Genomic DNA, 27,897 nt, shown 5'->3' with positions numbered 1-27,897 from the left:
ACAAGTTGTTTTAGTTAACAACTTGTTCAGCGACCATTCAAAGTTGCAGTGCCACAGAATGAGTGATAGCCTGAATAGTCTTCAAAGTTCCAGCCTCCCTACGGACTGTGATCTGAGCACTTGGCTTGCACTTATGATAGTTGCAGCATTTGCCAGTCATGTGATGCAACTTTTCTTACTGGCTTCTCACAAGAAAAGTGATTGGAGAAGCCAGCAGAGAAAGTTGGAAGTTGGTCCTGCCAGTTTTTCTCCAGGGATCTCACACTTTGTGCTACAATATCCCCTCTCCAGACCCATGCACTCCAGACTCATGCACTTTTGCAGCACTGCAGCACTTCCTCCTAAGCCTGCATGCACTCATGCGGTGCCAGAGAATTTCTTGATTCACTTTGGAATACTCATCCACCCTCTGACCACTCAGGACTTGCAACTTCCAGCCAGCTTTCCCATTGACTTTGCTTAGAGGAAGCCTGCAGGAATTTGCAAATCATAATTACATGAGGTTCTTGCTTAATGATTCATGATTTTTGGTTAACAATGGCAACAGGGACTGCCAGGATTGCTCTCACTAAGCAATGTGGTCATGTAGCATCATGCTTTATGATTGCAGTGCTTAGCAACAGAAACTCTGATTGCAATTACCATTGTTAAGTGAAGACTACCTGTAGGTTTAATCAAATTATATTAATTTTTCTATTTAATGGTTAAGGTCATGATCAAAACTTTATCTAGTCCCACGATGTTGCTATGGATGCAAAATAGCTTGTTGCTACAAATGGTATACCTTGAAAATAGCCAAGTTTCTCAAAATGTAGCGTTACAGCAAACATTGCCCTTTAAAATTAATTACTGGAGAGTTCCTGTATATACCATGGTGAGCTGACACCTTGCTGGCTCTTGTTGGCTAGCAAGATAGCTTTTCCAAGATGCCGCTGGATCCTAACTGGCATAATTTCTTCAGAACAAAGGAAATATAATTGAGATTATCCATGTGGTTCTGGATATGAGCAGACTGGAAACTGCAGTTTTTAAATGCCTATAGGTAATATGGCTTATAATCAGGATTAAGCTCATACTCAAAGCAGCCTTCATGGATATTAAATTACATCAAGTCTTATAACTTAATCATGTTTTTGATTGGGGGGGGGGGTTGCATATGAAGACTCTTCAGACTGGCAAGGTTTTACTGTATTCATTGTTTGAGTTTCCACCTCCTTAAAAAACTATGGTGTAAATTTGATTTTAAAAGTTTTAGAACTATATTATATTTGGAGCAAAAAAGAACTTGGTAGATAGATTTTGAAAATTGGTAACGGATTAAGGGGCTAGAGGGATTCGGAATTATAATTCTGAATTATTTAGAAGATATTTTCTCAATGGAAAATAGATTACTTTAATTTTTTTTAATGATAAGGAGACCTTGAAGGCTGGACACACTAGAACCAGAGGATAAAGAACAGAAATTAGGGCATTTTTAAAAATAGAATGGATCAAATGATTCAAAATTTGACAGTTTATTCTTATGAAGTTGTAAAACAACTGTGTGTTGCAATGGATGTCTATGAAATTAATTTGAAGAGGATTTAAATGTAATACAAATGGATCAGATAAATGAATCATTCTTTAAAGGAGATGAACAGGCATTAAACCAGGAATCTGATCTGGATTTTTTTTTAGTCTGAATAGACAAAAGAGTTCTGCTATGATTTGGATGGATTTTTTTTTAAGTGACGAAGAATAATTTTACTTATTGATATAAAAGAAATGTGTAAGTTTTGAAGGATTTTTGCTTTGAAACACAGATAAGCAGCACACTGAAACTTTAAAAAGAGTTATAAAGAATAATTCTAAAAATTAGAAAAGATGCATATGATAAACATATTCAAACATGGTTAAAATGGTTGCCCTTATTGGACTTTTGCTGACAAAGATGGATTTATGTACCATTTGGATCTTATTTTCCTTATCTAAGAGATAAGGGGGAGAAGAGAGATTATGTTTTATTCAGAGATAGTGGTAAATTATTAAAATTATTTTTACCTGCTGGGATGAAGTTATTTCTTTTTTCTTTCTCTTTCCCTTTCTGTTCTTTTTTAAAAAATACACCACCTCCTTTTTATATTTTTCTGTTTGTATTTTTCGTAGTTTGTATTGACTTTTACTCTCTTCATGTATAATTCTTAATAAAAATATTTGAAAAAGAATCTTAGGTAAAATAATCTGTAATCAATAAAATTATTTTGAAACTCTGTTTTTTCCCCTGGCTCTTCATGTTCACATGAAACCCACTTTATCATCTGGCTTTTATCTTATTCCTATGTAACAAATCTGAGTAAATTGCTGTAACACAGTGGTTCTCAATCTGTGGTCTGCGGACACTTGGGGGGGGGCATGTCATCATCGCCGCAAAGCCTTGAAGAAATTTTATTATTTAAACCATGATATAAGTTTTGGGGATCTGTGGCCATGGTCCATGGCCACAAAAGGTATTCAAAGGGGGTTGAGAACCCTGCTGTAACACATTCTATATGGGGCTGCCCTTAAAGAGCATCAGGAAGATTCAGCTGGTGCAGAGTATAACTGTGCAGGCAGTTATGTGTGGCTACAGGATAGCATCTCTGTAGCATCTCTGGATGGCATCTCTGCTCCTTCAGCTGCACTTAAGGTGGGGAGGGGAAGCAGGCTTATACATGCTTATCTGGAAACAAGCCACATTAAAACTTTTGAAAATCACTTTTGAGTAGGTTTGCAAAGAAGAAACTGATACTTTATTAAATGTGTATGCCACCCATCTATTACAGCAGCTCTGTAATTACAGAATAATCTTGCCTACTTCAAGGTGCTATACAAGGAAAAGGCATATGGAAGTACAAATCTGTTTACTTCTAAAAAAGCATACAGGGGAGGTATTTGTAATGGATACTGCTCCTTATTTAGGATGTTGGTTTTATTCAGGGGTGAAATCAACTTATGTTCGCTACCGGTTTGCAAATGTGAGCATGCGCGCAGGACCTCTGTACATGCGCAGAGCGTCAAAAACAGGACGTGATGATGTCTGGACGGGTGGGTGGAGCCTCTCTTTGCCACCGCTACCAGTTTTCCCAAACCAGATAGAACCAGCTGAATGGCACCAATGGTTTTATTTTATGTATTCTATCTGCTTTACTTTCCTCCATCAACATTGGAATATGGTTCTTGAAATCTTACTCAGTATTGGAATGTAAAGTTTTTCCATCTCTACTGTAAACACACAATAAAGTAAACACATATAATTAGTCTTTTTGACACACAGTATATGTATTGGGTATAAAAGATTTTTAATATACACTATGCTATATCAGGAATGCTGAAATAATCATACTGCTATTATTCTGAAATACTGGCAGCTACAAAGTGATTCCAAATAGAAAGGATTTTAAACTAACAAGTTGCACATCCATTGTATTCAAATTATTTGTAGATGTTCTTCCTCCTGTGGATGCCCAAGAAATAAAATAAAATGAGATTATATTCGAGTTTAACAAGCTATCATTTGACGTGCAGATGTCAAATGTTACCAGGCAAAAGAATACATGGTGGTCTGCAGAATTAATACAGTATTACATTTTTCTCAGCACTTCATTAGTCATGCTGGCTGGTCTATGGTAATTAAAAGTCTGGAATATCTGGGAATTCCCAGACTGGCTTATCTCTTATTTAAAATTTGATTTCTTCTCAGGCAGGCTTTTTCTTTCTACTCGTAAAAGGCTGCAAAATCCCACACTAAGCCATTTCTTTTATTCCCAAAATGGGAAATCAGAACAAACAGTTGAAGGTTGAGAAGCAACGTGGGAGAGTAGAGAATAAAAATGCGATTTTACATGATATACAATTGGCTTGGCTCCTCTTGGTTCCTCTTTTTCTCACCCAACCTCAACCAAGAATTTTTCAATGGGAGAAGGATATAGTTTACAACTTTTTATTCTGTTTTAAGAATATTTAAAAGTCAATCGAGTCTCTTGCCTTAGCAAAAACCCAGTTGCTGCCGTATCTCCAGGACTAATGTATTCTTTCTTTCCTTTCATTGGCTCTAATGAACATTTATAATTTCCACTTAACCATGGAAAACAAAAAAATAGATAAAACTGCACGTCGCCCGTCCAAACAAACAATCCACCCCTCAACATCCGCCTTCTAACCCGGAAGCTAGCTATTTTTTTCGTTGCTCTTTTTCGTTGCTCTTTTTCGATCTCTATGATACTTCCGGTTTCCTTGATTTCCTCCCATAATTCCTGCGGCTCTTCCTTTCCGAGCTTGTCCTAAGCAGGGTGAGTAGCCGTAATGTGGGTTTTGGTTGTTATCCGACTCCATCCGTAGCGATGGACCTTTTTAGGGCAGGGATTCCGAGCCATCCTGGCTGTTGGAATGATGTCGCTCACGGAGGGCTGCATGTTTTGGCGCTGACGTTGAAAGATTCCCCATAAGTGCCCGAAATGTTTTTCTCTCGCAATGCCGGCCTGCACGCAGGGCCGTTTCGCTTGAATGTGTGAGAATAGAGATAATTGGAAGCAACAGGAATGGCTAATATAAAACAGGCTGGGAAACAGATATTGCTCTATAATATATGTGTATTATTCTAGAGAAGTCCCTAGGAAGATACATAGAAAGTGTCAAAAATCACAGGCTGTAAGCCACATCATCTTTTTGCCCATCTAATGCTTTTGACATGAGCAAAAATATGATTCTCCTCTTTAGTACTGATGAATAAAATTGCATTCAAAAAGTTTTAACTCATCGCCCAAATATGGATCGTGGATCAGTGTATTCTTGTCCGTAGACGTAGACTCACTTGTTGTGAATCACTTCCTTGATGGACTGTTTTTCCAGAGCATCAGCCATTTGTGCTCTCCTTTAGCTGCTGTGTAAAAAGCCCAGGATGTGCTTTGTAGCTAAATTCTAAATTTTAATGCTTCCCCCCTAAATAATACCTCGATATACTGTAGCTGTAGAGAACTGCACCATTGAATGCTATTCTAGAGTTTTGCTGAGGTAGGATTTCTTACACAGTATTTGGGTCCATAGGATATACCAATTATCAGTTGTATCTTAGTTGCAACAGTCATTGATAGAACAATACTCAGTACCCCAAGATTTGAAGGGACTGAATGCAGTGCTATGACAGAGATTCTGTGATGGACATTGTTAAGCTCTCTAAACTTACTTTGCCACTATTTTTAGTCCCATATCTGTCTTTCAAATTGTTATTGGATGAGTTCCTGTCAATTTGTCCCAGCTCCTGCCCACCTAGCATTTCGAAATCGTGCGAATGCAAGTAGATAAATAAGTATGGTACCACTTCCTTGGGCATCCCCTGGGCAATGATGATCTCATCGGCTAATCCTTTTAACCTGGAAGTGCCTTGGCAAAGGTACTTCTGACACGAACGTAGTAGTAGTTAGATATTTCATATTCTAATGAAATAATTGTGTAATTGGTATAAATGTAAGTATATTGGACAAAAAGCAAACTTTGCCTTTAAACTTGTTCAAAAGGAATGTTGCCCAAAACTGCTTTTGAGCTGTCCCAAAATTTGGGATCAGATTTTGTAGATGACATACGATTGCATTGTGTGAAACTTGATGTTATGCTATTCTACAAAAGTCTGTACAATATTCTATTTTTGTTGCATGTTATAAACAGATGGCCCCTGCAAAGAAAGGTGGTGAAAAGAAGAAAGGCCGATCAGCCATCAATGAGGTGGTTACTCGAGAATATACTATAAATATTCACAAAAGGATCCATGGCGTGTGAGTGTTTTCTCCTCTGTTTTAATTTTGATCAGACTGTTTTAATTTTCAACATTTTGTTAATTCCCTTTTAAAATAGCTTTAATATTTTAAATTCAGAAATAGATCAGTGATTGCTAAGGTTGATTCATAAGATGTACTTATTGGATTTATTTGAAGAGAAATAAGAATGTAGAATGGCACAGATATTAGAAGCACTTAGTCCCAGAGGGCCAGTAAAATTTCTGGGGTATTATGGATTGGCTCAATAAAAGCCCTGAAAGGTGGTATTTAGTATTGCCATAATCTCTCCAGTTTATAGAAAAGCCTGAAATGAAAATATTGGCCAGCCAGCTGTAATATTCTTTATCAAATATGACATCACTGTTGTCAAAGTGCTGCTACTAAGCTTGTAGTTTGAGAGCCCTCTAAAGTTTCCTGAATTTGCCCTGTTTAGGGCAAAATATCTGTTTAGAACACTAAAGTTCCTGTATTTTGCTTCTGTAAATTGTTTCTAAAACATACCAAAAGTATCGTCACAATGCAGGTGACTAGATTCTGCGCACTTGCATTAAAGATTTGCGGAAACCTGATGAACAATCCATTATAACCATTGTATACAATTAATGCACTAAATCTTTTGATATTATGTTGTGTTGTAGTACCTGATAACTATAGGCCTTCACAATATGACTAATATTACATTATAACAGTCTGTGCTCTTGTTTACCTGCAACTAATAGATAGGCTGTCCAATTATGATTTCAGCATAGATTTTATTTGTTATTTTTTACTATTTTATTCTAGAACTTTTAATTAGATACTCATTTTTAATTTACTGGTCTTTGTAATAAATATTTGAACATACCAAAAGTATGTAATAGTGAATGTAATAGGTTTTTTTTTTTAAAAAAATAGAGGTTTATAGATTTATATCCATTATATTCAGGCTCTGTAAGCATTTTCAAAAACTGACTGGATGTGTTAGAATGAATGAACACCCTTTACAGCTTTAAAGCAGCTGTGTCTTAGGATGTATAATTGCTTCAAAGTCTGCTTCTGCTTTGTGTGTGTGAAGGCAGCTGTGTGCATTCAGCTGTGCAATATAGCTGTGTGAAAAGATATGTATGAAAGGTTCCTTTGAATGTGCATACCTTTTATATTATTTAAAGCTGATGTCTAAATATAAAAGCAGAACCTCTGACTCGATGGCACAGTCTTTATTTATTTTTGTACTCTTAGGGGCTTCAAGAAACGGGCTCCTCGTGCTCTTAAGGAGATTCGAAAATTTGCCATGAAGGAAATGGGTACTCCCGATGTACGCATTGACACCCGTTTGAACAAGGCTGTCTGGACAAAAGGAATAAGGTATCATCAGATTGTTTTCCTTGATCAAGGTGCTCTCCTGTTCTTTGATCAGTGCAAAGGAATACTCAGTGTTTGCACAAGTAAGATGGGTATGATGAGAGGCTAATGTAATGTTTTAATACATTCAACTACTAAAGTGGCTGGTGAAATTTTTTTAGAACTGGTAAGGAAGCCATGGCCAACCACTTCTGAAAAAACCTTACCAAGAAAAAGGACTTATCCAGAGAGTCTCTGAATATTGCAAATGATTGAAGGGTAAAAAAGAAAATATACTATGTTATTTGTTGGTTTTTTTTTTCATCCTTTCACACAAATACAAGGCTCTTCCTTATATAATATTTTTATTTTTCATTTTTTCTCCATAACCCTGTGGAGTAGGATAGATTGAGAATGACGGGTGCTTCTTAATGTACAGCTAGTACTCAAGTTGCAACATTTCATTTAATGACTGTTCAGTTAAAGCGGCACTGAAAAAAGTGACATGACTTTTTTTCACTTGCAACCATTGCAAGCCTCCCCATGGTCACATGATCAAAATTCAGATGCTTGACAACTGACTCACGTTTATGACAGTTGCAATGTCCTGGAATCGTGTAGTCTGCTTTTGTGACTTTTTGTCAAGCAAAGTCAATGGGGAATCCAGATTCACTTAACAACCATGTTAGTAACTTAACAAATGCAATGATTCACTTAACTGTGGCAAGAAAAGTTGTAAAATGGGGCAGTCACTTAAATGGTTCACTTAGCAACACAATTTTTGGGCTCAATTATGGGTCATAACTCAAGGACTACCTGCTCTAATAATCAGATGCAGTTATAAATCCAAATGATTGAGGTTATTCTCTTGAAGAATATAGGTCACAGGTAGTCCTTGCATTCTGTCTTTTTTAATGACTACTGGAAATTACAATAATCTGAAAAACAAACTCCAGCTTTATGATCAATCCTTCTGTTTACTTGCATCACAAAATTACCACCAGATGGATTTGTAACTGGCTGACAAACTCTACTCAATGAATAGCCCTACATCTATATGGAGGGAAGGAACCAGTGGGGTACCACAAGGTTCCATTTTAGGCCCAGTACTCTTCATATCTTCATAAATGACTTAGATGACAAAGGGGAACTCATCAAATTTGCAGATAACACTAAGCTTGGAGGAATAGCCAACACCCCAGAAGACAAGCTCAGGATCCAAAAAAACTTATCCAACAACATGAAATTTAATGTGGAGAAAAGTAAGATTTTACATTTAGGCAGGAAAGACCAAAGGTGTAAGCACAGGTTAGGTGAAATCTGACTCAAAGAGGGACCTTGGAGGGTCTGATAGGGACCTTGGAGTCCTAGTGGATGATCACTTAAACATGATCCAGTAGTGTGCTGCGGCAACCAAAAACACTAATACAATCCTTGGTTGTATAAATAGGCATAAAATCAAAACCCTGTGAAGTATTAATACTGCTTTATAAAGCCTTATAAATAGTAAGATCACTTTTGGAATACTGCTTCCCATTTTCCTCACCTTACAAAAAAGATGTGATTTTGGAAACAGTGCAAAGTGGATTAAAGGCCAAGAGTAGGGTATGGCCAATCTAGAGAAAGAAGGACTAGGGGTGACACGATAGCAGTGTTTCAGTATTTGACGGGTTGCCACAAACAAGAGGAGTCAATTTATTTTCCAAAGCAGCAGAAGGCAAGACAAGAAACAATGGATGAAAACTAGTCAAGGAGAGAAGCAACCTGGAATTAAGGAGAAACTTCCCAATAGAATAATTAATCAGTGGAACAGTTTGCCTTCAGAGGTTGTAGGTGCTTCATCACTGGAGGTTTCTAAGAAGAGACTGGATAGCCACTTGTTTTCTTATTTGAGCAGGGAGTTGGACTAGAAGACCTCCAAAGTCTCTTCCAGCTCTTTTCTGATTGATTGATCAGTCTTTGGTCATGTGAGTGCCGTTTGTATGCTTCACATCAGGCTTTCTACTAACAGTTATGCGGAAATTACAATTACAGTTCATAATATGTTTATTGTAAGAATTACAATCATGTGATGTCTTGCATAATGACCAAACAGGAATTGGTGTAACCCTACCATTACTAGCTGATTTTCTGCTTAGCAACAGTGCTTAGTGGAGTTGCCAGTCTAAATTGTAATTAAGCCAGGACTGCTTTAATTAACATTACTTTAAATAAACACAGCAGCCTTTTTTTAGAAATAAAGCTAAACTTTTACATTGGAGTTTTTTAGGTAAAAGTATAAAAAAAATACTGCTATTATACATAACTTGCCTACCTTTTAGAGAGCAAAGTACTAGCATAAAATAAAAAAACATGCTTCTAAACGTTGCATATATTTTACAGGAATGTTCCTTATCGTATCCGAGTACGCTTATCCCGAAAGCGCAATGAAGATGAAGATTCACCCAATAAATTGTATACACTGGTTACTTATGTGCCAGTCACCACCTTCAAAGGTAAATTGTATTCTATATTAAAAAAACATCCATATTTCTTTAAATGTGATTGTTTAGAAGTAATTGCATCATTTTCAAGAAAAACAAGTTACATATATAATTGCATGTGTCACCCTGTTTTCCCGAAAATAAGACCTCCCCCGATAATAAGCCCAATTGGACTTTTGAGCGCATGCACTACAATAAGCCCTCTCCTGAAAATAAGCCGTCCCTGAGAATAGTGCAACACAGCGGCAGCCATGAAGTGACAATGTTCACCATAAAATCATTAAAACCTCCATAAAACCTCCCCAAAAATAAGGCCAAGTGTTTATTTTGGAGGGGGGTTCAAAAGAAAATAAGACCCTGACTTATTTTCAGGGAAACACAGTATATTCTATTAGTACAGATAGCCTTCAATTTATGAATTAAATGATTTTGCTTATCAAAAGGTTGCAAAAGGTGATCATGTGACACCACAGCGGTCATAAATATGAATTAGTGGGACTGCTACAAAGGTCCTAAGTGTGAAAAATGGTCATAAGTCACTTTTTCAGTGTCGTAACTTTGTATGATCACTAAATGAACTGTTGTAAATTGAGGACTACTTGTATATTCAGCTCTCTCTATAACATGGTTTGTCTTTTTTTCCTTTGCAGGTCTACAGACTGTTAATGTAGATGAAAACTAAGCTTTTATTACAATAAAAATGCTAAATTGGTATTAAATATGTAGATTGATATTAAATTGGTATTAAACATTTTGCAATCAGATTACTCTGGGTTACCGATCAGCAATTGAATTCCACATTTGCTCAAAAGTGAAACAAGACTTCCAATTGCCTGGTAGGTCACAGTTTTTCTTAATAATTCTAATGATATGAAGAAAAATAAGGGCAACCTTGTCTTCTTGGAATGTCTGATATATGAGAAGTCAAATTTTATAATGACCTCTTGTCAGATAGTGAAAGAAAGATATCTTTTTCACACTTCCCGTTTTTCTTGCAAAACAACTTCCCTTGCAAGTTCTGGAATGAAATAAATGTATTGGACAATAGAACATGTCAAGATTGGAGGAAAATAAATATAATGTTCCCCTTCAGATCAACAATTAAGACTGCAAGAATTTCACAATGAAGATGCTGTTGGCAGAAATCCCCCCCCCCCAAGTTGGGTAGAGAAAAAAAAGTTTGTATGTAAGTTTCTATACAAGTTCCAATGAGGATTTATTGCTTCCTTTTGTTTATACAAATATTTACCTGATCAGGTAGTGCATCAGATTTGCAGCCCATAGAGTGGTAGTACCAAGCAAGCATTTTAGTTGTGTTTTTTTTCTAAAAAGGGGATTCTAGAAGTAAACTGAATTCCTTAAGTCGTCTATTTTACCCCCTTGAAAATGACTGACTCCTGACCAAAAGAGGCTTTTTTCCAGTTTTCCTTTGGAGTACACCTAGCATTCCTGTGCTAGACAGGTATCTAAAGGCCTTTTTGGAAGAAAACAAAATGAGTAAGGTAACCACCATACATCATAACTTGAAACTTTTCCAATCATACTCTCTTCTAAATTGCCTAATGCATTTACATGACATACTTGAAATGGAGTAATCTGAAAAGCAACAGATACAAAAATCTTTTATTGAAAAGTGCACACACAGAAAAAAGAAAGTCATAGTTCATGTACATAGAACATTGAAAGCAAGACATACAAACTTTGATTCAAATATATTAATAGTTTCAATTACCAGCATTGAAACAAGCATTAGTGCAAAAAAGGCAACAATTCATAAAACCTGTAGTTGGCCAAAGTTGCCAACTGGGAGTTGTTTTATTTTTACTTTTTGGTAGAATTGCTTAAATAGCTCGGCATCTTTTCAAAGTGAAGATGGGAGTTTTAAATTACATTCAGAAATAAAACAGATGGTCTCCTTACACGAAGCCACATTTTGAGTTGTGTTTTGGCTTTAAAGCTCCCCAAGAGTATTAAATATTTGTGTTGGTCCAAAAGCCCTAAAATTACATTATGTATTTTGATAGTACATAACCGTTGCTTGCTACTGTACATTTGGCTGCTCAGTTTCACTTTGTGACGGCTGGCTTGCGCCACTTGATTTGGAGTTACACTGGGTCAGCTTTGCAGTCTCTAGTTTTGGTTTCAATTCTAAGGATTTCTCAAAGAAATTGACCAGGGATTGTTCAGTTAATAGGGAAGCCAAGATTTGTTCAAAAGAAACAATCCAGTCTCCTGCTGCAGGTGAGGGCACGTTCTTTGAGATCTTCACAGTGTCTGTAAAAACTTGATCCTGCTCTGAAGTAGATGCCTCCGTCTGGAAATCTTCACTGAAATCATCGGAGCCTGAGCTGCTGCTTCTTTGGCCAACTTCTCCAATCTGAAGTAACAATGTAGTCACCGTAGCAATAGCTTGATACAGCTCATTTTCTTCAGGATCTTCATGGAACATGCTGTACAAGGTCTTACAAAACTGGATAAATTCACGCTACAAAGGGAGATGACATCAACATAATACAATTTTAGTGGCTTACTTTCTAAAATATGTAACATATTAAAGCTTTAATTTAATGGAAGTTCAATCTTCCATTGTTTTCCCATCTGCCTAAGAAAAGACTTCAACTTGACTACTTTAGTGTTCATCATTCGTCGGGACTATGGAGATAGCATTAAAGCAATAGCTTAATATTTTCCTTGGGGTCATAAGAGAGCATTTTAGCTAAGTTGTTATCTCAAGTGTATGAATGTTGAAGATAAGTGTTGAAAGAAAAATCACCCAGATTGGTGCAAATGGATTGTAGCAAAGGGGAAATACTGCAACATTCTTGAAGAGTAAAGTTGGGAATTATAGCAGTGCAGCTCTTCACCTCTTAGCATGGATTAATACTACTGTCTGGCATTTTCTGTTTCACATTACTAGTAGAAATCTAGGTTGAGTTAACTGAATCTTCGTTTGGATCCTCAAAATCAAAAGTAATGCATATTACTATTCATCTTGTACCTGGCTCATTTTAGGTAGTTCTTTTTCACCCTTGGTATCTTTTTCTTTGGCTAAATCCTTCAGCATCTGTTTCAACTGCTTCTGATAATCTATGCCATCACCTAGGTAATAGATATATATGATGAAGTGAACATAAAAAAGTAACATTGAATGACACTGGACAAATGATTTTTTGCTTTCCTTATTCAGAAATGTCAAGTATATTGTCTTTGAAACGAGTCAGTGAAATTGCTTTTGGAATCTACATTCATTACAGCCATTGCTGCAATAACTCCATATCTTATGGCAGAAAACGTTATTAATTTGTTAAAATTTAGATCCTACCTTAAGTTCATGAGCTTAAGTATGCAATAGTCCCATCTTCCCCCATAACAAGAAGTTTTGGCTACAGGTTAGTTCCTGAACATGGGTCTCCCCAGTCCTATCCCCAGCTTAACCAACACATTTTACTATTCATTTTATTATAATTACAGAAAAAAATTAGTATTTGAAATTAGATTACTTACTGTTTGATTTTCCAATTACTAGTGGCCTTGAAGTTGATAACACAGAATTCTTTAGTGGTGACTGACTGTCCCTTTCATTTTCTGTGAGGGCTATAATGGCAAAGTTATGCTATTGTTACATTTAGCAGAATGTATTGAATTCAGATAGATCATAGAACCATCCCTGTAATTTTTAATGGGCCTATTTTTTAAGTATAAGAAATCTAATTCAATTCCCCCTCAACTGTCCAGGTGACATTCAGATACACAGCTCTCTTAGGGAAAGTTGCGTCAAATGTCCCTATTAATCAGACAAGTGAGTTTGAGGGGTTCTTTCCTTTAAAACGCATATACATTAAATGCTGCCCTTGGAGTCTAGTGTGGCTCTTAATGCTCTTAAGCATTAAGATCTTAGGACCTGATTAAAAGGTTTAATGCTCATGAGACTTGAAAGGACTGCAAATCCATTGCTAAAAAGCCTGCCTTTCATCACTTTATGATCAGGAAGATGTTTTATAGGAGAGAGCACAATGGGAATGCCAAGATTGATCATTTAGCAAAATCATTCTCGAGAGCTAAGTGTACAAAAATTCTGAAGGTCAGGCTAAGAGCAAGAATGTGAATTTTGAATCCAGGTGTTCAAGAAAGATTTGATAACAATAGATTAGTACTGTTGTTTGTTAAACCAGAATCAATTTAGCTAATTAATAGGTATTAGAGGAATTTCTGATAACACTATAAGGTACAGAATTGGAAGTTAACAGATTAAAGAGTTCACAATTTTCTTTTTCCAATCTGCTCCAATGACAGTTACATACAGATGAAGTAAGCTAAACCAAAAGGAAAGGAAATTAAATGTAACTTAAAAATTCTTACCGGGAGGAATATGTAATCTGTACAAGAGTTTAATTTTTTCATTCATTTCTCCATTGTACATAATATCTGTAGGAGGAAGAAAGTATACCAGAGACTTGACTTCCTTTCTCTTTAAGCATAGAAAACTTGTAATTTATGTGAAAAATTATAATACGGAAAAGTTCTGTATTTAAACTTCAATTAAAAATCCAATCATTTACAATTCTGTGCTCATGGTATTTGAAAACATCTAAGTTTATTATAGAACCGTGATGGTGAACCTATGGCACGTGTGCCACAGGTGGCGCACGGAGCCATTTGTTAGGGCACACGAGGCGTCCTGTCAGCTCCAGTGCACACGTGCACGCTGGCCAGCTAATTTCGGCCTTCTTTTGAGGCCGTTTTTCGCCCTCTAGGCTTCCTTGAAGCCTCTGGAGTGCGAAAAACCGGCCCAAGGGGAAACCTGAAGTTCTTTCCTGAACTTCCGGTTTGCCCATAGGGCCGTTTTTCGCCCTCCGGAGCCTTCAAGAGGCTTCCCTGAAGGCTCTTGAGGGCGAAAAATAGCTTTACGGCCAAACCAGAAGTCACTTTTTTTATCTACGGCATATGCATCTTTTGTGCAACAACCCAGTGGCATTTGCACTGTTTAGATACAGTACATAACTTTCCTGAAATCTTGCTGCAGTAGAAAATCAGTATAAATTGAATACCCACCTAAGCAGCTAACAAATGCTTTGAATTCAATCAAATGGTCCATGTTTTCATCCAAAAGGCGGAATGTTCTTTCTGCTAGAACCTGAGTATGTTCACCACATATCCAAGGTGAAACAAGTTTTAAGAGGTTAGTAAATTGCTGAGAATCAATTCTATATTGCTCAGCATAGGGTCTACTTGGATCATGACGCTGAATTACAACAGCACTATTCCATTCCCAGTAACAGCTTATTAAATGCTCTTTCTAGAAAAAAAAAAGAACAAATATTAGAATGAAAATTTTATCCAGGAAGATTTTAGTAGTGGGCAACTGCATATTCATTTGCATAATGTCAACATTACATATTGCTCTTAAGTTTAGTGCATACAAACTTAACTGCTCAAGATATCTGGTAGATAGGAAGAAAAATACATGTCTTTATTTTAATTTCAATATTTTTTTATAATATTAAATGTCCTGGAACTCAAGTATTTTTAGTTCTTATCATTGGCAGGTTAACATAATAACAACAAGAACACTTATACTGTTAGAGCTTGGAAAAGCATGATATCTTTGCAATGTGTGTTACAGAAGAATGAAATAAAAGTGTAACTAGGTTAGTATTATTTGGTGGTGGCACTACTCTTTTGCTATTCTATGCTCTTCTTAGCTATTTACTTATTTCAGAAATAGATTCCTTTTCTGTGTCATAATTTGCCAAAAAGAAACATAATTTATTTGTATTGTAACAACATCTGGAAGACACATTTATTCCATTAACTTTAACCACTTGAAAAGATATGATCAAAATCTAATTCAAGAATTCTTAGATTTTTGGAAAAACTAAAATCTAAAGTACCTAGATGCCATTAAAATATTGCAAAACATTACACCTTTATTGATTTTTGAATATAAACTACACAATATATATCTGACTATTCATCTAATCTAATCTAATGCAAAATGTTTCTGAAAAAGGTGCATACCTTAAATAAATCATATAGTTCCTCCAAATCTTCTGGAACAATAGAAACATCTGGAATAACCACTCTGAGCTAAAGAGAAAACGAGTATTTTTATCAGAAGTATTAAGTCATACAAAAAAACCTGTTGAGCTAAATGCTCCCAAATCTGCCTAATCTGAAGTATTTTTGCCTACTTTTCATCATTTGAGCATAAAGACAAAATAACACATTTGCATCCCATTCAGTAACATCCAAAGAGCCATAAGTTGCACACCTGTGCTTCAGTTGCTTTGTATTTCAAGATGCATTTTTTTGTTTCTTTAGAAATCATTTTTAAATGTCTTATACTTCTTTTAAAGTTTAAAACAAGATTTTAAAAATTTACCACATTCTGTTTAGTGGTTTCTTCATGACTCTGGAGTACACGGATCCTGTGTTTGTACCGCATATGCTCAATCTGTTCTACAGAATGGTCTCCAAATTTCTAGAACAAGAAAAGATGTTCTTCATTTGAAATGTTGAATACTTCAAAATTCCAATTAAAATCACTACCTAGTACATTGGACACTACCTCATATGAATCTCGTATTAGATCTGCTATTTCTGTTATAGGACAAGGTTCCATATCATCGCTGAAAAAGGCATGTTGATTCCCAATTGGTGGCAAAGGGCTTTCCTCATTTTTAACATGATCTAGAAATCTAAAATAGAGACATATTTAAATCTACTGTCAAATATGCAATGTGATGCATACCTTTATTCCTCCCTGCATACTCTGACATGCTCATTTTTCTGTCAAAAAAATCATACTGAGCTTAATGCATCTCTTTATACAATAGGACTTAGATTTCCTTAACGATGAAGAAGGCTTATTTTCAAGCTGTGCCAAGAGAGTTTCTAGAAGGAACAGTGTTTGGAGCTGAAAACAGTTCAGCCCAGCAGTGAGTTATTTTACACATCCTATTAAACATTCATGTCTGTTGCTCTGTCTTGCTGAAGAAATCTATTAATGTCAGTAAAGCAACAGATGAATTAAACTGGCAGTTTAAACTATTAGGATATCAACCTTAGATAAAACAGTCAGAACATGAAGAGTACCTGCTAAGAATCATCAAAGCATGCCCGTCATCTTTGCTGCTGCACAGTTCCACAGCATTGGCTTCGAGAACAGCTAAGCCCAATTGGAAAATGGCCTTTATCCCATCATAGAAGAAACAGTCTACAACGTTAACAGCACTTTCAAGGGGCATGATACTAAGGAAAAGTGTTAAGAACCATGACAAAGAAACAGAAGCTAGTGTGGAGAGGTCTTTAAAATGTTCAGCTAATTCAGGAAGTCTCTCTCTGATTAACTCTTCAAATACTGACTGGTCCACTTGAGCACCTGTAAAAATCACAGCAAGCCAGGTTACTCGAGGTGAAAGGAATCTGCTACTTTAACTTTATTTAAAATACAATTCACAATGTAAGACAATAAAAAATAAATCTAGTTTTCCACTACCTATACAAAAATGCTGCTTCTATGAATTTAAGCTTGGAACATCATTTGAGTTCTCAAGCATTTTAGCCTATTACAGCCTTGGGGGGGGGGGATCTAGGATGCCAAATACTGGAAGGGAAGATATTCGGTAGAATTACTTTCACTTCAAACATCACAATATAATTAAATATAATACTTTTTTAAATATGTCCACTATATGGTAACGCTGCTCCAAAGACCCCAGAGTTCATTTCACCCCTACTCTGATTATTTTTCAGAAAGCCTTAAAAACTTGGCTATTGTCTCAGGACTTGGAGTGTGGTGTTTGCAGATACTATGTTTCCTTAAAAATAAGAACAGGTCTTATATTTTTTGGGGCTCCAAAATAAGCATTAGGACTTATTTTGGGGGGAAAACGATATCAGGGTGATCAGCCCGGCTGGGCGCCCTGCCCCCAGCGCACACACAAGAGGCAACAAACATGCGTGGACCGATGGTATCCAGCAGCAGCTGCAGGCAACTTGGTCAGCACGCTCTGGGGCTGTGCAGCTTATTTTTGGGGTAGGGCTTATAATTAGGAATACTAACAAGCTAGGCTTATTTTTGGGGTAGGTCTTATTTTTGGGGAACCAGTATCTTTTCTTAGAGGGAATGGATTTGTCCAAAGCCACAGTTTTCTGGCTCTTTTTCTTGTTTTAACTTGATATAAACCACACAGTAGTTTTGGAATTGTGGGGCCTCTAAATCTCAGAAATAAATAAATCTCCAAAACAATAATAAATAAATAAATAAATAAATAAATAAATAAATAAATAAATAAATAAATAAAGATCACTGATGACAAACAGCAATAACAAAGAGAAAGAAAGAGAAAGCAACTCACCAATTACCCGGTGATTAAAATAATCTGGGAGCATCCTTTCACAAACTGATACAAGGAGCCAAAAAGCTTCCTCTTCTTTAGCATATAGCAGTAAAACTGAGGTCAATATATTCATGGACTATTAGGAAGCAAGGGGAAGGGAAATATAAGTGACTTTGATATTACACATCCTCATTACTATATCATTATGTATTGATTATTAACTATCCTGTATATATCGGTGTTTAGATCAAAGATACTGGTTTCCATAGAAAAAACTTAAATGTGACTAGGGTAAAACTGAAGTTTGGTTGTGTTTGTGGCATGCTGGCAAAACCGTGTTCTAACAGCAAAAAAACCTATACGAAGCAGAGTTAGGATTAGGATAGGTAAACTAGCCCACTTTATTGTATTAAAAAGTATTACTAGGTCTTAACTGAACAAGGAAGAGGGATAATAGAGGTCAACAGACCTACAATTCTCAAGCAAAGAAAAGTCATTTAAAAGTTAATGTCATAAGAAATCTTTACCTGGCAATACCCAATTTTGGGGTTTCTGTGTGCATAAGCTGTTAAGACCCTTCTCAATGCAGCTATGCCTGTTTCAGTTTGGAAGGCTGGATGTTCAGGTAGGGAACGATGCAAGTCACGCTCTATTTCCTCTGTCGCTATGCAATACATACCCATGGACATTTCCACTAAATCTTCATAGTAACCAGGATGTGAATACAGATCAGACATAGCATCTGACCCAGGAATAAATGAAAAATGGATACTTTAGCAATACAAACTCAGTTAGATAAATGTTTATTTGTTCACAAATATGAGGTGATTTCTCTTGTTAACACCTATAAAAACTAAGTTTAACTGTAGCCCACATGCAACATACTGCGGGGTGATAAATAAATCACCCTTAATCAGTATATTGGAAAAATCCTAATTTAAATATTCAAATCTCACAACCTATAAATCAATTATTTGGGCCAAATATAATATCTCTGCAGTTTCTAGTGTATAATGTAATATTTTGGTATTCAATCTTTAAACCAGTGTTAAACCATATAAATTGTACTGTTATAGCAAATATAGAAGTAAACATATTTATTATATTGCATAAAAGAAATACCTGACATTTAAATGTTTACATACTGCTAAGTCAACTAAAAATGTAGCATTTGCTTATGCTGAAATATTATCTCTTTGTACATTAGATCAGGGATGCCTGTGGATCCGGTCCGCGGGGTGCTTAAATCTGGCCCACAGGACTGGCCTGGAAATATCAAAGGACTGCCCTGTGATGCCTCTGCCATCCAAAACAGGTCACGGGGGGGGGGGGGGGCACGTGCAGTTAATGTGTTGTGTGGGGCGTCATTGGGCATCTACGCAGTCTGTTTTTGGCTGGCAGAGTGCTGCAGGAGGCTGTGGAAGCCAAAAACGGGCCTCGCGGGGACCTCATGGGGTCTTCGCACAACTCATTTTTGGCTGGCAGAGTGCTGCAGGAGGATTTGATTGGCCTGGATTACAATTATGTGGTGTTACGTAAATCCCTAATCTGGATAGAAAACAAGCAACATCCTATGTTAATACTACAATTTAATGCCAGATTTTATATACTATAGGTCCATTTAATCTATAATCAACAATCTATAATTGACAGCCATTTCTATTTATCCTTGTGGAAATTTACCTCTGCTATTAGATCTTGCATTATCATGTTATTTATGATATTGTATTTTTATTATTAGTTGAATAATAAAAATACAATAATATAAATAGCTTTTGTGCCTGGAAAAACAATTTACTATTAAACAATAGGGTATAAATTTAGAAACAAAAAGTTTAGTGGAGTATGAAGAATAAGTAATAAATGTAGTAATATCTGATAGAAGAGATAGGAAAATGTTTATAATAAAGAAAGAAAGAAGAGAAGGTGATCTCGAGCCTATGTCAAACACCCATCATGACCACGCCCCAGGGACGTGCAGTCACTAGAGGCAGGGGAGGCGGGGCCTCACCAGTCTCCTAAGGGAAAAGAAAGTATTTTAAATATTTTTTTTAAATAATTAAAGCCAGGGTAGTTGCTACCAGATTCAAAGTCACAGTGGCTTGGTGTCTGCTCTCAGTGTTAACTATGGGAGGAGGCCAGAGAACTCGGGGCCTCTTTTGCCTAAGGAATTGTTTGCCTTTTAAAAGTTAAGGAGGAGTTAATAAGCGAAAACTTTCATATGCAAAAGAGACACTGATTCTCCCGCCTCCTGATCGGGGAGCAGCGAATCATGCCTTATGAGCACGCTTACGTTGAGCACGCTTACGTTGGGCGGACAAGAGGAGAGTTGAGAGAGTTTCCACAGCTGGAAAAGGTGGATTGGACGGAGGGAGGGGGGAGATTTATTTATTTATTGTAATTTATTTTGTAATTTTTTAATTGTGAGGTGTGTGTGTGTTTTTTTTTCTTTCTTCACAGCGGTGGGGTCGGAGGAGGCAGGGGGGGGGCGAGGCAGCGGAGCGCGGAGGCGGCAGGGACGTTCTCGCCGCTGTGTCCCAACAGGCCAGGTGTCTCGCGTTTATGTCCGCCATAAACGTGAGACGCCTGGCCTGTTGGACACAGTGGTGGCGGGGGAGGAATGGGCTGGGTGGGCTGGCTGGCTGGCTGGGGAGGGGGGAGCCCTTTAAAGCCCTGCTGCCGTGCCTTCCCAGCAAGACTTCCTTTCGGCTCGCGGTTTCCCTTGCCTGCCTTAACCAAAGCTTGGCGCCTTGCCTCTGCTTTCGCGCTCTCCCTCTCTCAGCTGTGCAGCAGCTTCGGCGGCAGCTCTCGGCCTACGGCAGCAACATCGCACAAGCTGTGGAAGGAGGAGGAGGAGGGAACCAAGAGAGGCGTTTAACGGGCGTGCGCCCCACAGCCAGGACCGTCATTGCGCCTCAAGCCGCGTTTCTTCCTGCAAAGCCCTTCGGGTATCAGGTGGAGATCTCGGGTTGCCCGAAGGGCTTTGCAGGAAGAAACGCGGCTTGAGGCGCAATGACGGTCCTGGCTGTGGGGCGCACGCCCGTTAAACGCCTCTCTTGGTTCCCTCCTCCTCCTCCTTCTCCTTCCACAGCCTGTGTGATGTTGCTGCCGTAGGCCGAGAGTTGCCGCTGAAGCTGCTGCACAGCTGAGAGAGGGAGAGCGCGAAAGCAGAGGCAGGGCGCCAAGCTTTGGTTAAGGCAGGCAAGGGAAACCGCGAGCCGAAAGGAAGTCTTGCTGGGAAGGCGCGGCAGCAGGGCTTTAAAGGGCTCCCCCCTCCCCAGCCAGCCAGCTCACTCAGCCCATTCCTCCCCCGCCACCACTGTGTCCAACAGGCCAAGTTGCTGGGAGGAGAAAGTTTGGGCTGCAGAGTAGAGTTTGAACTGCCGCGTGACATGCAGTGAGCTTCATGGCCGGTGAGGGTCCTGCTCTATGGCGGACGCAGCGCTGGGGCTTCGGCGGGGCTTTCACGCTTGCCTCACTGGCCATGAAGCTCACCGCACGTCACTGCCACGCCCATACATGGCCAAGGTCAAACAAACCCTGATGTGGCCCTCAATGAAATCAAGTTTGACACCCCTGCATTAGATGGTCAATTCCTTCTTCTTTTTGATCCTATTCTTCAACCAGCACAAAAAAATAGATATAACCTTGTGCTTTCCTTTCTTATATGATGAAATGACATACTTGGGGGAATAGTGAAATTACTGAATTCTCACCTGAGAAAATGAGCCAGAGTTTGCCTCGTAATGATTCTGGGATTCCCATAGCAACCAGTTTCCTAATTTTCTCTGTTCGAAACATACAAACAGTTCGGCCATACTCAGCAAAATGATCATCCCACAGACTTTCTTTTACTTGCTCTCTAGACTAAAAGCAAAGCATATACATTTATATATTGTTGGGAAATAACTTCTCATTCTAAAAAGCAGATTTAATACAGAAGAAAGTATGAAAAAAAGGAAATGGATTAAATGCTCTAATTTGATCAATATATAAGATTATAATGGAATGATATGTAAAATCTGGCTGTCATTTAGAAAGACTGAAAGAAATTCCCTATCATTTTACATGAAACACAGCTGGCAAAAGATGTAGATGTAGATGTAGATAAATTTATTTATAGGCTGCCCTTTTCCCTGAGGGGACTCAGGGCGGCTTACAACGTATAGGGAAGGGAGTACACACAATGACATATAAAAACAGTACGTAATTAAAAATAGAAGCAACATTCATTCATCATTCGGGAGGGGACGGATTATAATCTTTAACCCCAGGCCTGACGGGATAGCCAGATCTTGAGGGCTGTGCGGAAGGTCTGGAGGGTGAAATCAATGAAACTATTGATTCCATTTGATTCCATTTCATTTTTTTCAATACGAGCTTGACTGGAGGAAAACCAATTTTTACAAAGCTAATACATGCAATAAAATATTGCTGTAATTAACAGAAAATTACAATAATTAAAATTATAAAAAAATTGAATCAACTGGCTAATAACTGTAAATGATTGGAAACATTATCAATTACTCTCTTATTTCTAATCTCTAATTTCAATTAATGGAGCCATTATATGAATTTGCTAAACTTTTTGAAAATTCTGGGTTCTAAAGATGAGAGAATGATAAACCACAGTGTAGTTTATAATTAATGATAAATTTTAAAAATTGAGTAAATACTATATGGGTATTTATTCATATGTATATACCGGTATGTGTGTTATGTGTATAATTGAAAGGCACAACGAGTAAACCATGCCTCTGTTCATGACTTTCATTGACTACAAAAAGACATTTGATTTCGCGTTTCTACTAAACGCTACCAAGCTTTTGACACTACTTACATAAACTTACTTCAATCAATATAGGAAAAAGCAATAGTGACAATTTGCCTTAATGAGTTTAAAGTGGAAATCAACGCAGAATAAAGTGTATGACAAAGTGATACAATATCACCTATCCTTTTCTCCTTGAAGCCTTGAAGAAGTATTTTGCAAAGTAGACTGGGCAAAAGATAAAACAAAAATCAATGGCATCTATTTAAATCATTTCAGATTTGCAGATTATGTTGTTCTCTTCTCACAAGACCCAGAAGAGCTACAAAGAGTTACAAAGACACATACAAGAGCAGCACAAAACAGAGGAACCATTTGGCTTAAAAATAAACATGAAACAGCCAGGTAATGTTTAATAAATTCATCAAAGAAAGAAAAAAATTGCATCCGGAGAAGAACTAGATGTAGGAAAGCACTACATATACCTTGGCTAACATATCTCAATAGAAGATGATACAATAAAGGAAATTAAACGGCATGTTAAATGTGACTGGCAGGCATTTGGCAAGCTAAGCTTAATTTTCAAGAACCACCCCTACGTCAGAAAAGAAAAGTTTGCAATCATTGTGTGCTACTTGCTCTAACATATGCCAGTGAAACATGGACACTAACTTCACAATCGATACAAAAGCTACAAGTGGCGCAAAGAGCCATGAAAATATACATGCTTGGCATTACAAGACAAGACAGAAAGACCTGCACACACCACCCCATTTCCATGCAGATAAAGTTTCCAGAGTCTGTCAGGGTGACAAGCATTTAAGTGAATTGCTTTCAACTGCCCTAGGGTCTCTCAAACACTTGGTGTGTTTGAGATTGCAAACTTTGCAATCTGATGGAGATTGCAAACTTTGAATGGAAATGGGGCGCTTGAAAATGGAGCTTCTGTTCAGCAATGGCCTTGAGGAAAGGCCTTTCCTGGCAAAAACAGAGCTCCAGAGCGACGTGCGCTTCCTCCAGGGGCTCTGTTCTCGGCTGCAGAGGCTTTTTGAAAATATGGCAAAAGGCTTTGCAAGTAGAGGGAAAGCTTCAATGTTTCAGGCCTTCCCTCCATTTGAAAGCCTTTTGCTGCAGTTCTCATCCAGGCCTCCATTTGCAGAGAACAAAGGCCTAAAGTACCGTGAGATCATGCAAATCAATAGCTTGAGTTCTTGCACTACTAATCTAGTGTGATCTTGTGGTACTTTAGGCCTCCATTCTCTGTGTACACACCAAAGGTTAAGAAAGTGAAGGGTTAGGGTTAGGGTTAGGGTAAAACTCTCTAAATCTTCGCAAAGTGATTATCCACAGGCCTAGTCCCCATGGAGATCTGGTGCGGGGGCAGGGGGGAATAGGCAGGGCGAATGTTGCAGAGCCTCTGCAAGTCATTCATAAGAGCGAACAACTGCCATGGTGCTGCAACATTCGTAGTTTTGGGATTTGTTTGTAAACACTAGGGGGTGCTTATCACAAAATTTTGAACATTTGCTAAGCAAACGCTCCTAACCCGTGAATTACCTGTACAGCTCATATATTTACTCCAATTTGCAGATGCAGGAGTATGACTGATAGAGGAAAAGGAAACAAATAGGAAAACCCTTTAACTTTTTTTTAGGGGGGGGGGGTAAAAGAATTTTATCATACCAAAAACTATTCAATGTAATAGAATCATGTTTAAAATATATTAGTAAATATGATAACAAGCAGTAGCTATTACTGATAAATATTTTCCAAAGGTAGCTTCCAAAAATCTTCCAACATACCATTCTGAACTCAAGGCCATCCATTCCAGAAGGGTGAAATGCTGAACTCAGAGCTTCTGTATTCGGTAGGTGTCTTCTGTTTCTGTCATTTTCACACTTATCATTACTCTGAGAAGCTGTTCCAAATGCCTCCAATTCATAGTCAGCATGTATTACATGAGAGTTGTGCTGCGTAAATATAAAAAACAATAGACAATTCTGTATCACACCAAACAATCTAGATCAAGTTGAAAGCTCCTAATATAGTCATTAATATATTTTCTTGCAATATGACAGGAATTATACAGTTACTGAATGGTAAAGTTCACATTGATTGGATATAATCTTTGCATAAAATGAACAAACAGTAAACATAGATATTAGTCTACTCCGCTATCTTTTTGGGTGTTATTCTCAAATAATTACTTTCATCAACTGCAGTGTTTTCAATTTTAGTTTTCAATGTTACAATTATACTGTGTTTCCCCGAAAATATGACCTGTCCTGAAACTAACGTCTTTCCACATTTTTCACATGAACAAAAATATAAGCCCATGAAAATAAGCCCCCTGGACAATCCCCCCCCCCCCGGCCAGGCAGAGCACCGCTCACCGACCTAGCGGTATTCTGAAGGTGCCAAGCTGCAGGAGTCGGGGGTAAAGGCACTCATGTTGCTTGGCGCCTTCGGGATACCACTAGTTTGGGGAGTGGCATTCTACCTGGCTGGACGAGGGAGTTGCCGGGCGGCTGCTCCCTTGCGAGCAGGCTCCCGAAGAGCTGGGCACACCTCAGGGGCGAAGCAGCTGGGCACAGCTCCATGCATTGACCTAGGGGGTATACCTAATGTGCCAAGCCGCGGGAGCTAGGGAGCAGGCAGAGCGCCACGTGCCATAGGGATACCCCCTAGGTCCGTGAATGGTGCTCTGCCCGGCTGCTCGTGAGCGTGGTCACCTCATGGCTGCTCCAACCCTGAGGCTGTGCCCAGCTCTTTGGGAGCCAGTTCGCAAGGGAGCAGCTGCCCGGCAACCCCAAAACAATAAGCCCTCCCCCTATAATAAGCCCAAGGCCATATTTCATGGGGCAAAAGAAAATAAGACCCTCTCTTATTTTGGGGAAAACACCATATATATTTTATAGTACAATACCAAATCAATATAATGCAATTGCTGAATCACATTAACATATGATTTGCTTAAGAAACCATAAGAACTAGGTCCATAATCATGTAAGAACAAAACCAAAAAGCTTTTCATGTAACATGCAAATTCTATCAATATGAGCAAACGTAGAGCTCCACTATCAATTATTATTCTGAATATAATCTAAGTATAATACATTAGTTGAAAATAAATAAAAGATAGAATCATCTTGCAAATTCTTCTCTGATCCCACTTTGAATACTACAGTGGAACCTCTGGTCACGATGGTCATCCATTCCAGGACTTCAGTCAGCACCCGATTTGGTCTTGACTGGAAGCAAGACTGACTGCACATGCGCGCACACAAAAAAAAGGCATAGAAGGGGAAATCACTGCAGCAGAGAAAATCACTGAGGCTGTGATTGATTGCCACCCGGGGATATGCTCGTTAACAGAGTGAAACATTTAGCTGATTTTTTTGGTTGGCACCCGATTTTGTGGTCAGAAGCATTCGTGACCCGAGGTTCCATTGTACATCTGGAAAGTCAGCAACTTTAAATTGTAGTATATGATCCTTATTTTAAACAACAATGCTACAACATATTTCTATTACTACTATAACTACAACTACTACTATTGTTTTTTTTTTACTTTATTAAGTTTTTATCAATGAGCCAAATATAGAATAAGTTGAACAAGAACTACCATATCTTTGCTTTTCAAAGCATTCTGGAGCACAAGGTTATTTGCCTTCACTTGTTTCAGTCTTAAGCATAGATTTTCCACCAGAGTATCCCTGTCCTTCAATTCAATGAACTGAAAAGCTGTTTTGCTTTTTACACTAATAATGATGGGATTGGGTAGAAGACTTGTGTCCTCCATTTTCTCGATACTAGCAACCTGTGAACAAAAATTATCCACAAAAGTGAGGAAAAAGTTCTGATATTGATATGCCAACATACTCAAAGTTATTGTTTCATTCTAGAAATGCAAATGCAAAGATTATTTAAGATTGTAATCTGCAGTATGAACTGAATTTATTATACTTTTATAATGAGTAAATAAATCACAACTGATGCTAACATTTTAGCAAAAATGTTTCATCTTCACAATAGTTATTATTTTTTATTTGGAAAACACATTAATGTAAATAATTGTGAAATGACTTATTACACTGATTGGGATAAATAGATATACCTCTAAGAATTTCCTCCTCCCACACCAATACTTTAATTAATGGTCAAAGTATTTCAACTTATGGATCATATTAATCCTTTCAGAGGCATAACAGATTTTAAAACCAAACATATCAATGAATGGAATACTAACCTCGGTAAGCGGAATAAGAATATTACAGCATCCATCTTCTTTGCTAGCAAAACAAATATAACCATCAGAAGCATACAGCTTCCCAGCTGTGTGACAACGGCTGAAGGGTGTCCATAAGGAACAATCCACAATTTCATGCAACCTCTCCTTCTTTGGTAACCTAAAAAAGGCTCTGAAGTATTCATTTTGGGCTCTTGTCTCCAAATCCCTATTAAAAAAATATTGCAAACAATTTAAGTGCCCTTTTTAATACAATATGATCTCCTGAGTAGAAGAAATATATGCAAGAGAGAGAAAATAGATGCTTGTGTGGTTGGTTTCAAAGTTAATCATATTATTTGAAGAAACCCTGCATCATAAGCCTGTTAAAATGATTTATTTATAGGTCAGCCTGCACTGCTGGATGCTGTCTACCAATCTTTGAACATGGCAATATATCAGAAAATATTATGTTGTTTACTATGTTAAACAACTATATTATATGCATTCCTTGTTGCTAACAACTTCCTTACATACCATTTGAAAATAGTTAACAGAAAGACAGGAATAAAACTCTTACAAATGGATACACCTGTCAGGGAAGAAGGTTGGTTTTAGCTCATATAGCCTAAGGTGTCTAATGAGATGGATACAATATGGTTAAATATTCCATTTTTGTTATTTTAGAATGTAACTGATATAGTTTTAGATATGCAATTAACTTTGCCAAGGATTCAGCATGAGCAAGTTAGTGGGTAGTATGCATGCCTTTGTAAGATTTTAGCTGACTTCAGTTGTAACCAAGCCAATCTGAAATATTTTTTCCCAATCCTTAGAAACAACATAGTATCAAAAGACTTCTATGAATAGTTTGTTACTGAAGTTATGCTATTTGTTTCATGATATATAGGGTTTTCAAATACTATTATTGTTTTTATTATACTATTATATTATACTATTATTA

The 27,897-nt window shown here is 37.6% G+C and overlaps 2 protein-coding genes across 3 annotated transcripts in view; one reads left to right on the top strand and one right to left on the bottom strand.

Annotated features, from left to right (window-relative positions):
- The first annotated feature begins 4,224 nt into the window (after positions 1-4,224).
- On the top strand, positions 4,225-10,356 carry RPL31 (ribosomal protein L31). Its single transcript, XM_014073348.2, has 5 exons — positions 4,225-4,307; positions 5,680-5,786; positions 7,008-7,133; positions 9,492-9,604; positions 10,243-10,356. The coding sequence occupies exons 2-5, from the start codon at positions 5,680-5,682 to the stop codon at positions 10,272-10,274; spliced, it is 378 nt and encodes a 125-aa protein (XP_013928823.1). The 5' UTR covers positions 4,225-4,307; the 3' UTR covers positions 10,275-10,356.
- An 841-nt stretch (positions 10,357-11,197) lies between these two features.
- Positions 11,198-27,897, bottom strand: part of TBC1D8 (TBC1 domain family member 8) — a 38,762-nt gene continuing 22,062 nt past the window's right edge. For both annotated transcript variants that reach the window (XM_014073345.2, XM_014073346.2), the window contains exons 6-20: positions 26,955-27,162; positions 26,331-26,525; positions 24,508-24,675; positions 21,651-21,801; positions 18,462-18,676; positions 17,953-18,070; positions 16,688-16,973; positions 16,161-16,290; positions 15,975-16,073; positions 15,611-15,679; positions 14,645-14,888; positions 13,952-14,017; positions 13,097-13,186; positions 12,591-12,691; positions 11,198-12,077 (exon numbers count right to left, since the gene is read on the bottom strand). In XM_014073345.2, coding sequence (XP_013928820.2) covers positions 11,634-12,077; positions 12,591-12,691; positions 13,097-13,186; positions 13,952-14,017; positions 14,645-14,888; positions 15,611-15,679; positions 15,975-16,073; positions 16,161-16,290; positions 16,688-16,973; positions 17,953-18,070; positions 18,462-18,676; positions 21,651-21,801; positions 24,508-24,675; positions 26,331-26,525; positions 26,955-27,162 — 2,584 coding nt within the window. In that variant the 3' untranslated portion in view covers positions 11,198-11,633. The remainder of the gene's footprint in view (positions 12,078-12,590; positions 12,692-13,096; positions 13,187-13,951; positions 14,018-14,644; positions 14,889-15,610; positions 15,680-15,974; positions 16,074-16,160; positions 16,291-16,687; positions 16,974-17,952; positions 18,071-18,461; positions 18,677-21,650; positions 21,802-24,507; positions 24,676-26,330; positions 26,526-26,954; positions 27,163-27,897) is intronic.

This window comes from Thamnophis sirtalis, unplaced genomic scaffold (assembly GCF_051295495.1).
Source record: "Thamnophis sirtalis isolate CommonGarterSnake01/CBP01778 unplaced genomic scaffold, rThaSir2_p1.2 scaffold_12, whole genome shotgun sequence".
Lineage (NCBI taxonomy): Eukaryota > Metazoa > Chordata > Lepidosauria > Squamata > Natricidae > Thamnophis > Thamnophis sirtalis.
Note: the sequence above shows the minus strand (reverse complement) of the source record. Positions and strands in the feature narration are given on the sequence as shown.

Excerpts from the sequence above, each read along its gene's own strand:
- RPL31 (XM_014073348.2), top strand. The coding sequence starts at position 5,680 with ATGGCCCCTGCAAAGAAAGGTGGTGAAAAGAAGAAAGGCCGATCAGCC. Across the intron at positions 5,787-7,007 it reads CACAAAAGGATCCATGGCGT|GGGCTTCAAGAAACGGGCTC; the intron begins GTGAGTGTTTTC and ends TTGTACTCTTAG. Across the intron at positions 7,134-9,491 it reads GTCTGGACAAAAGGAATAAG|GAATGTTCCTTATCGTATCC; the intron begins GTATCATCAGAT and ends TATATTTTACAG.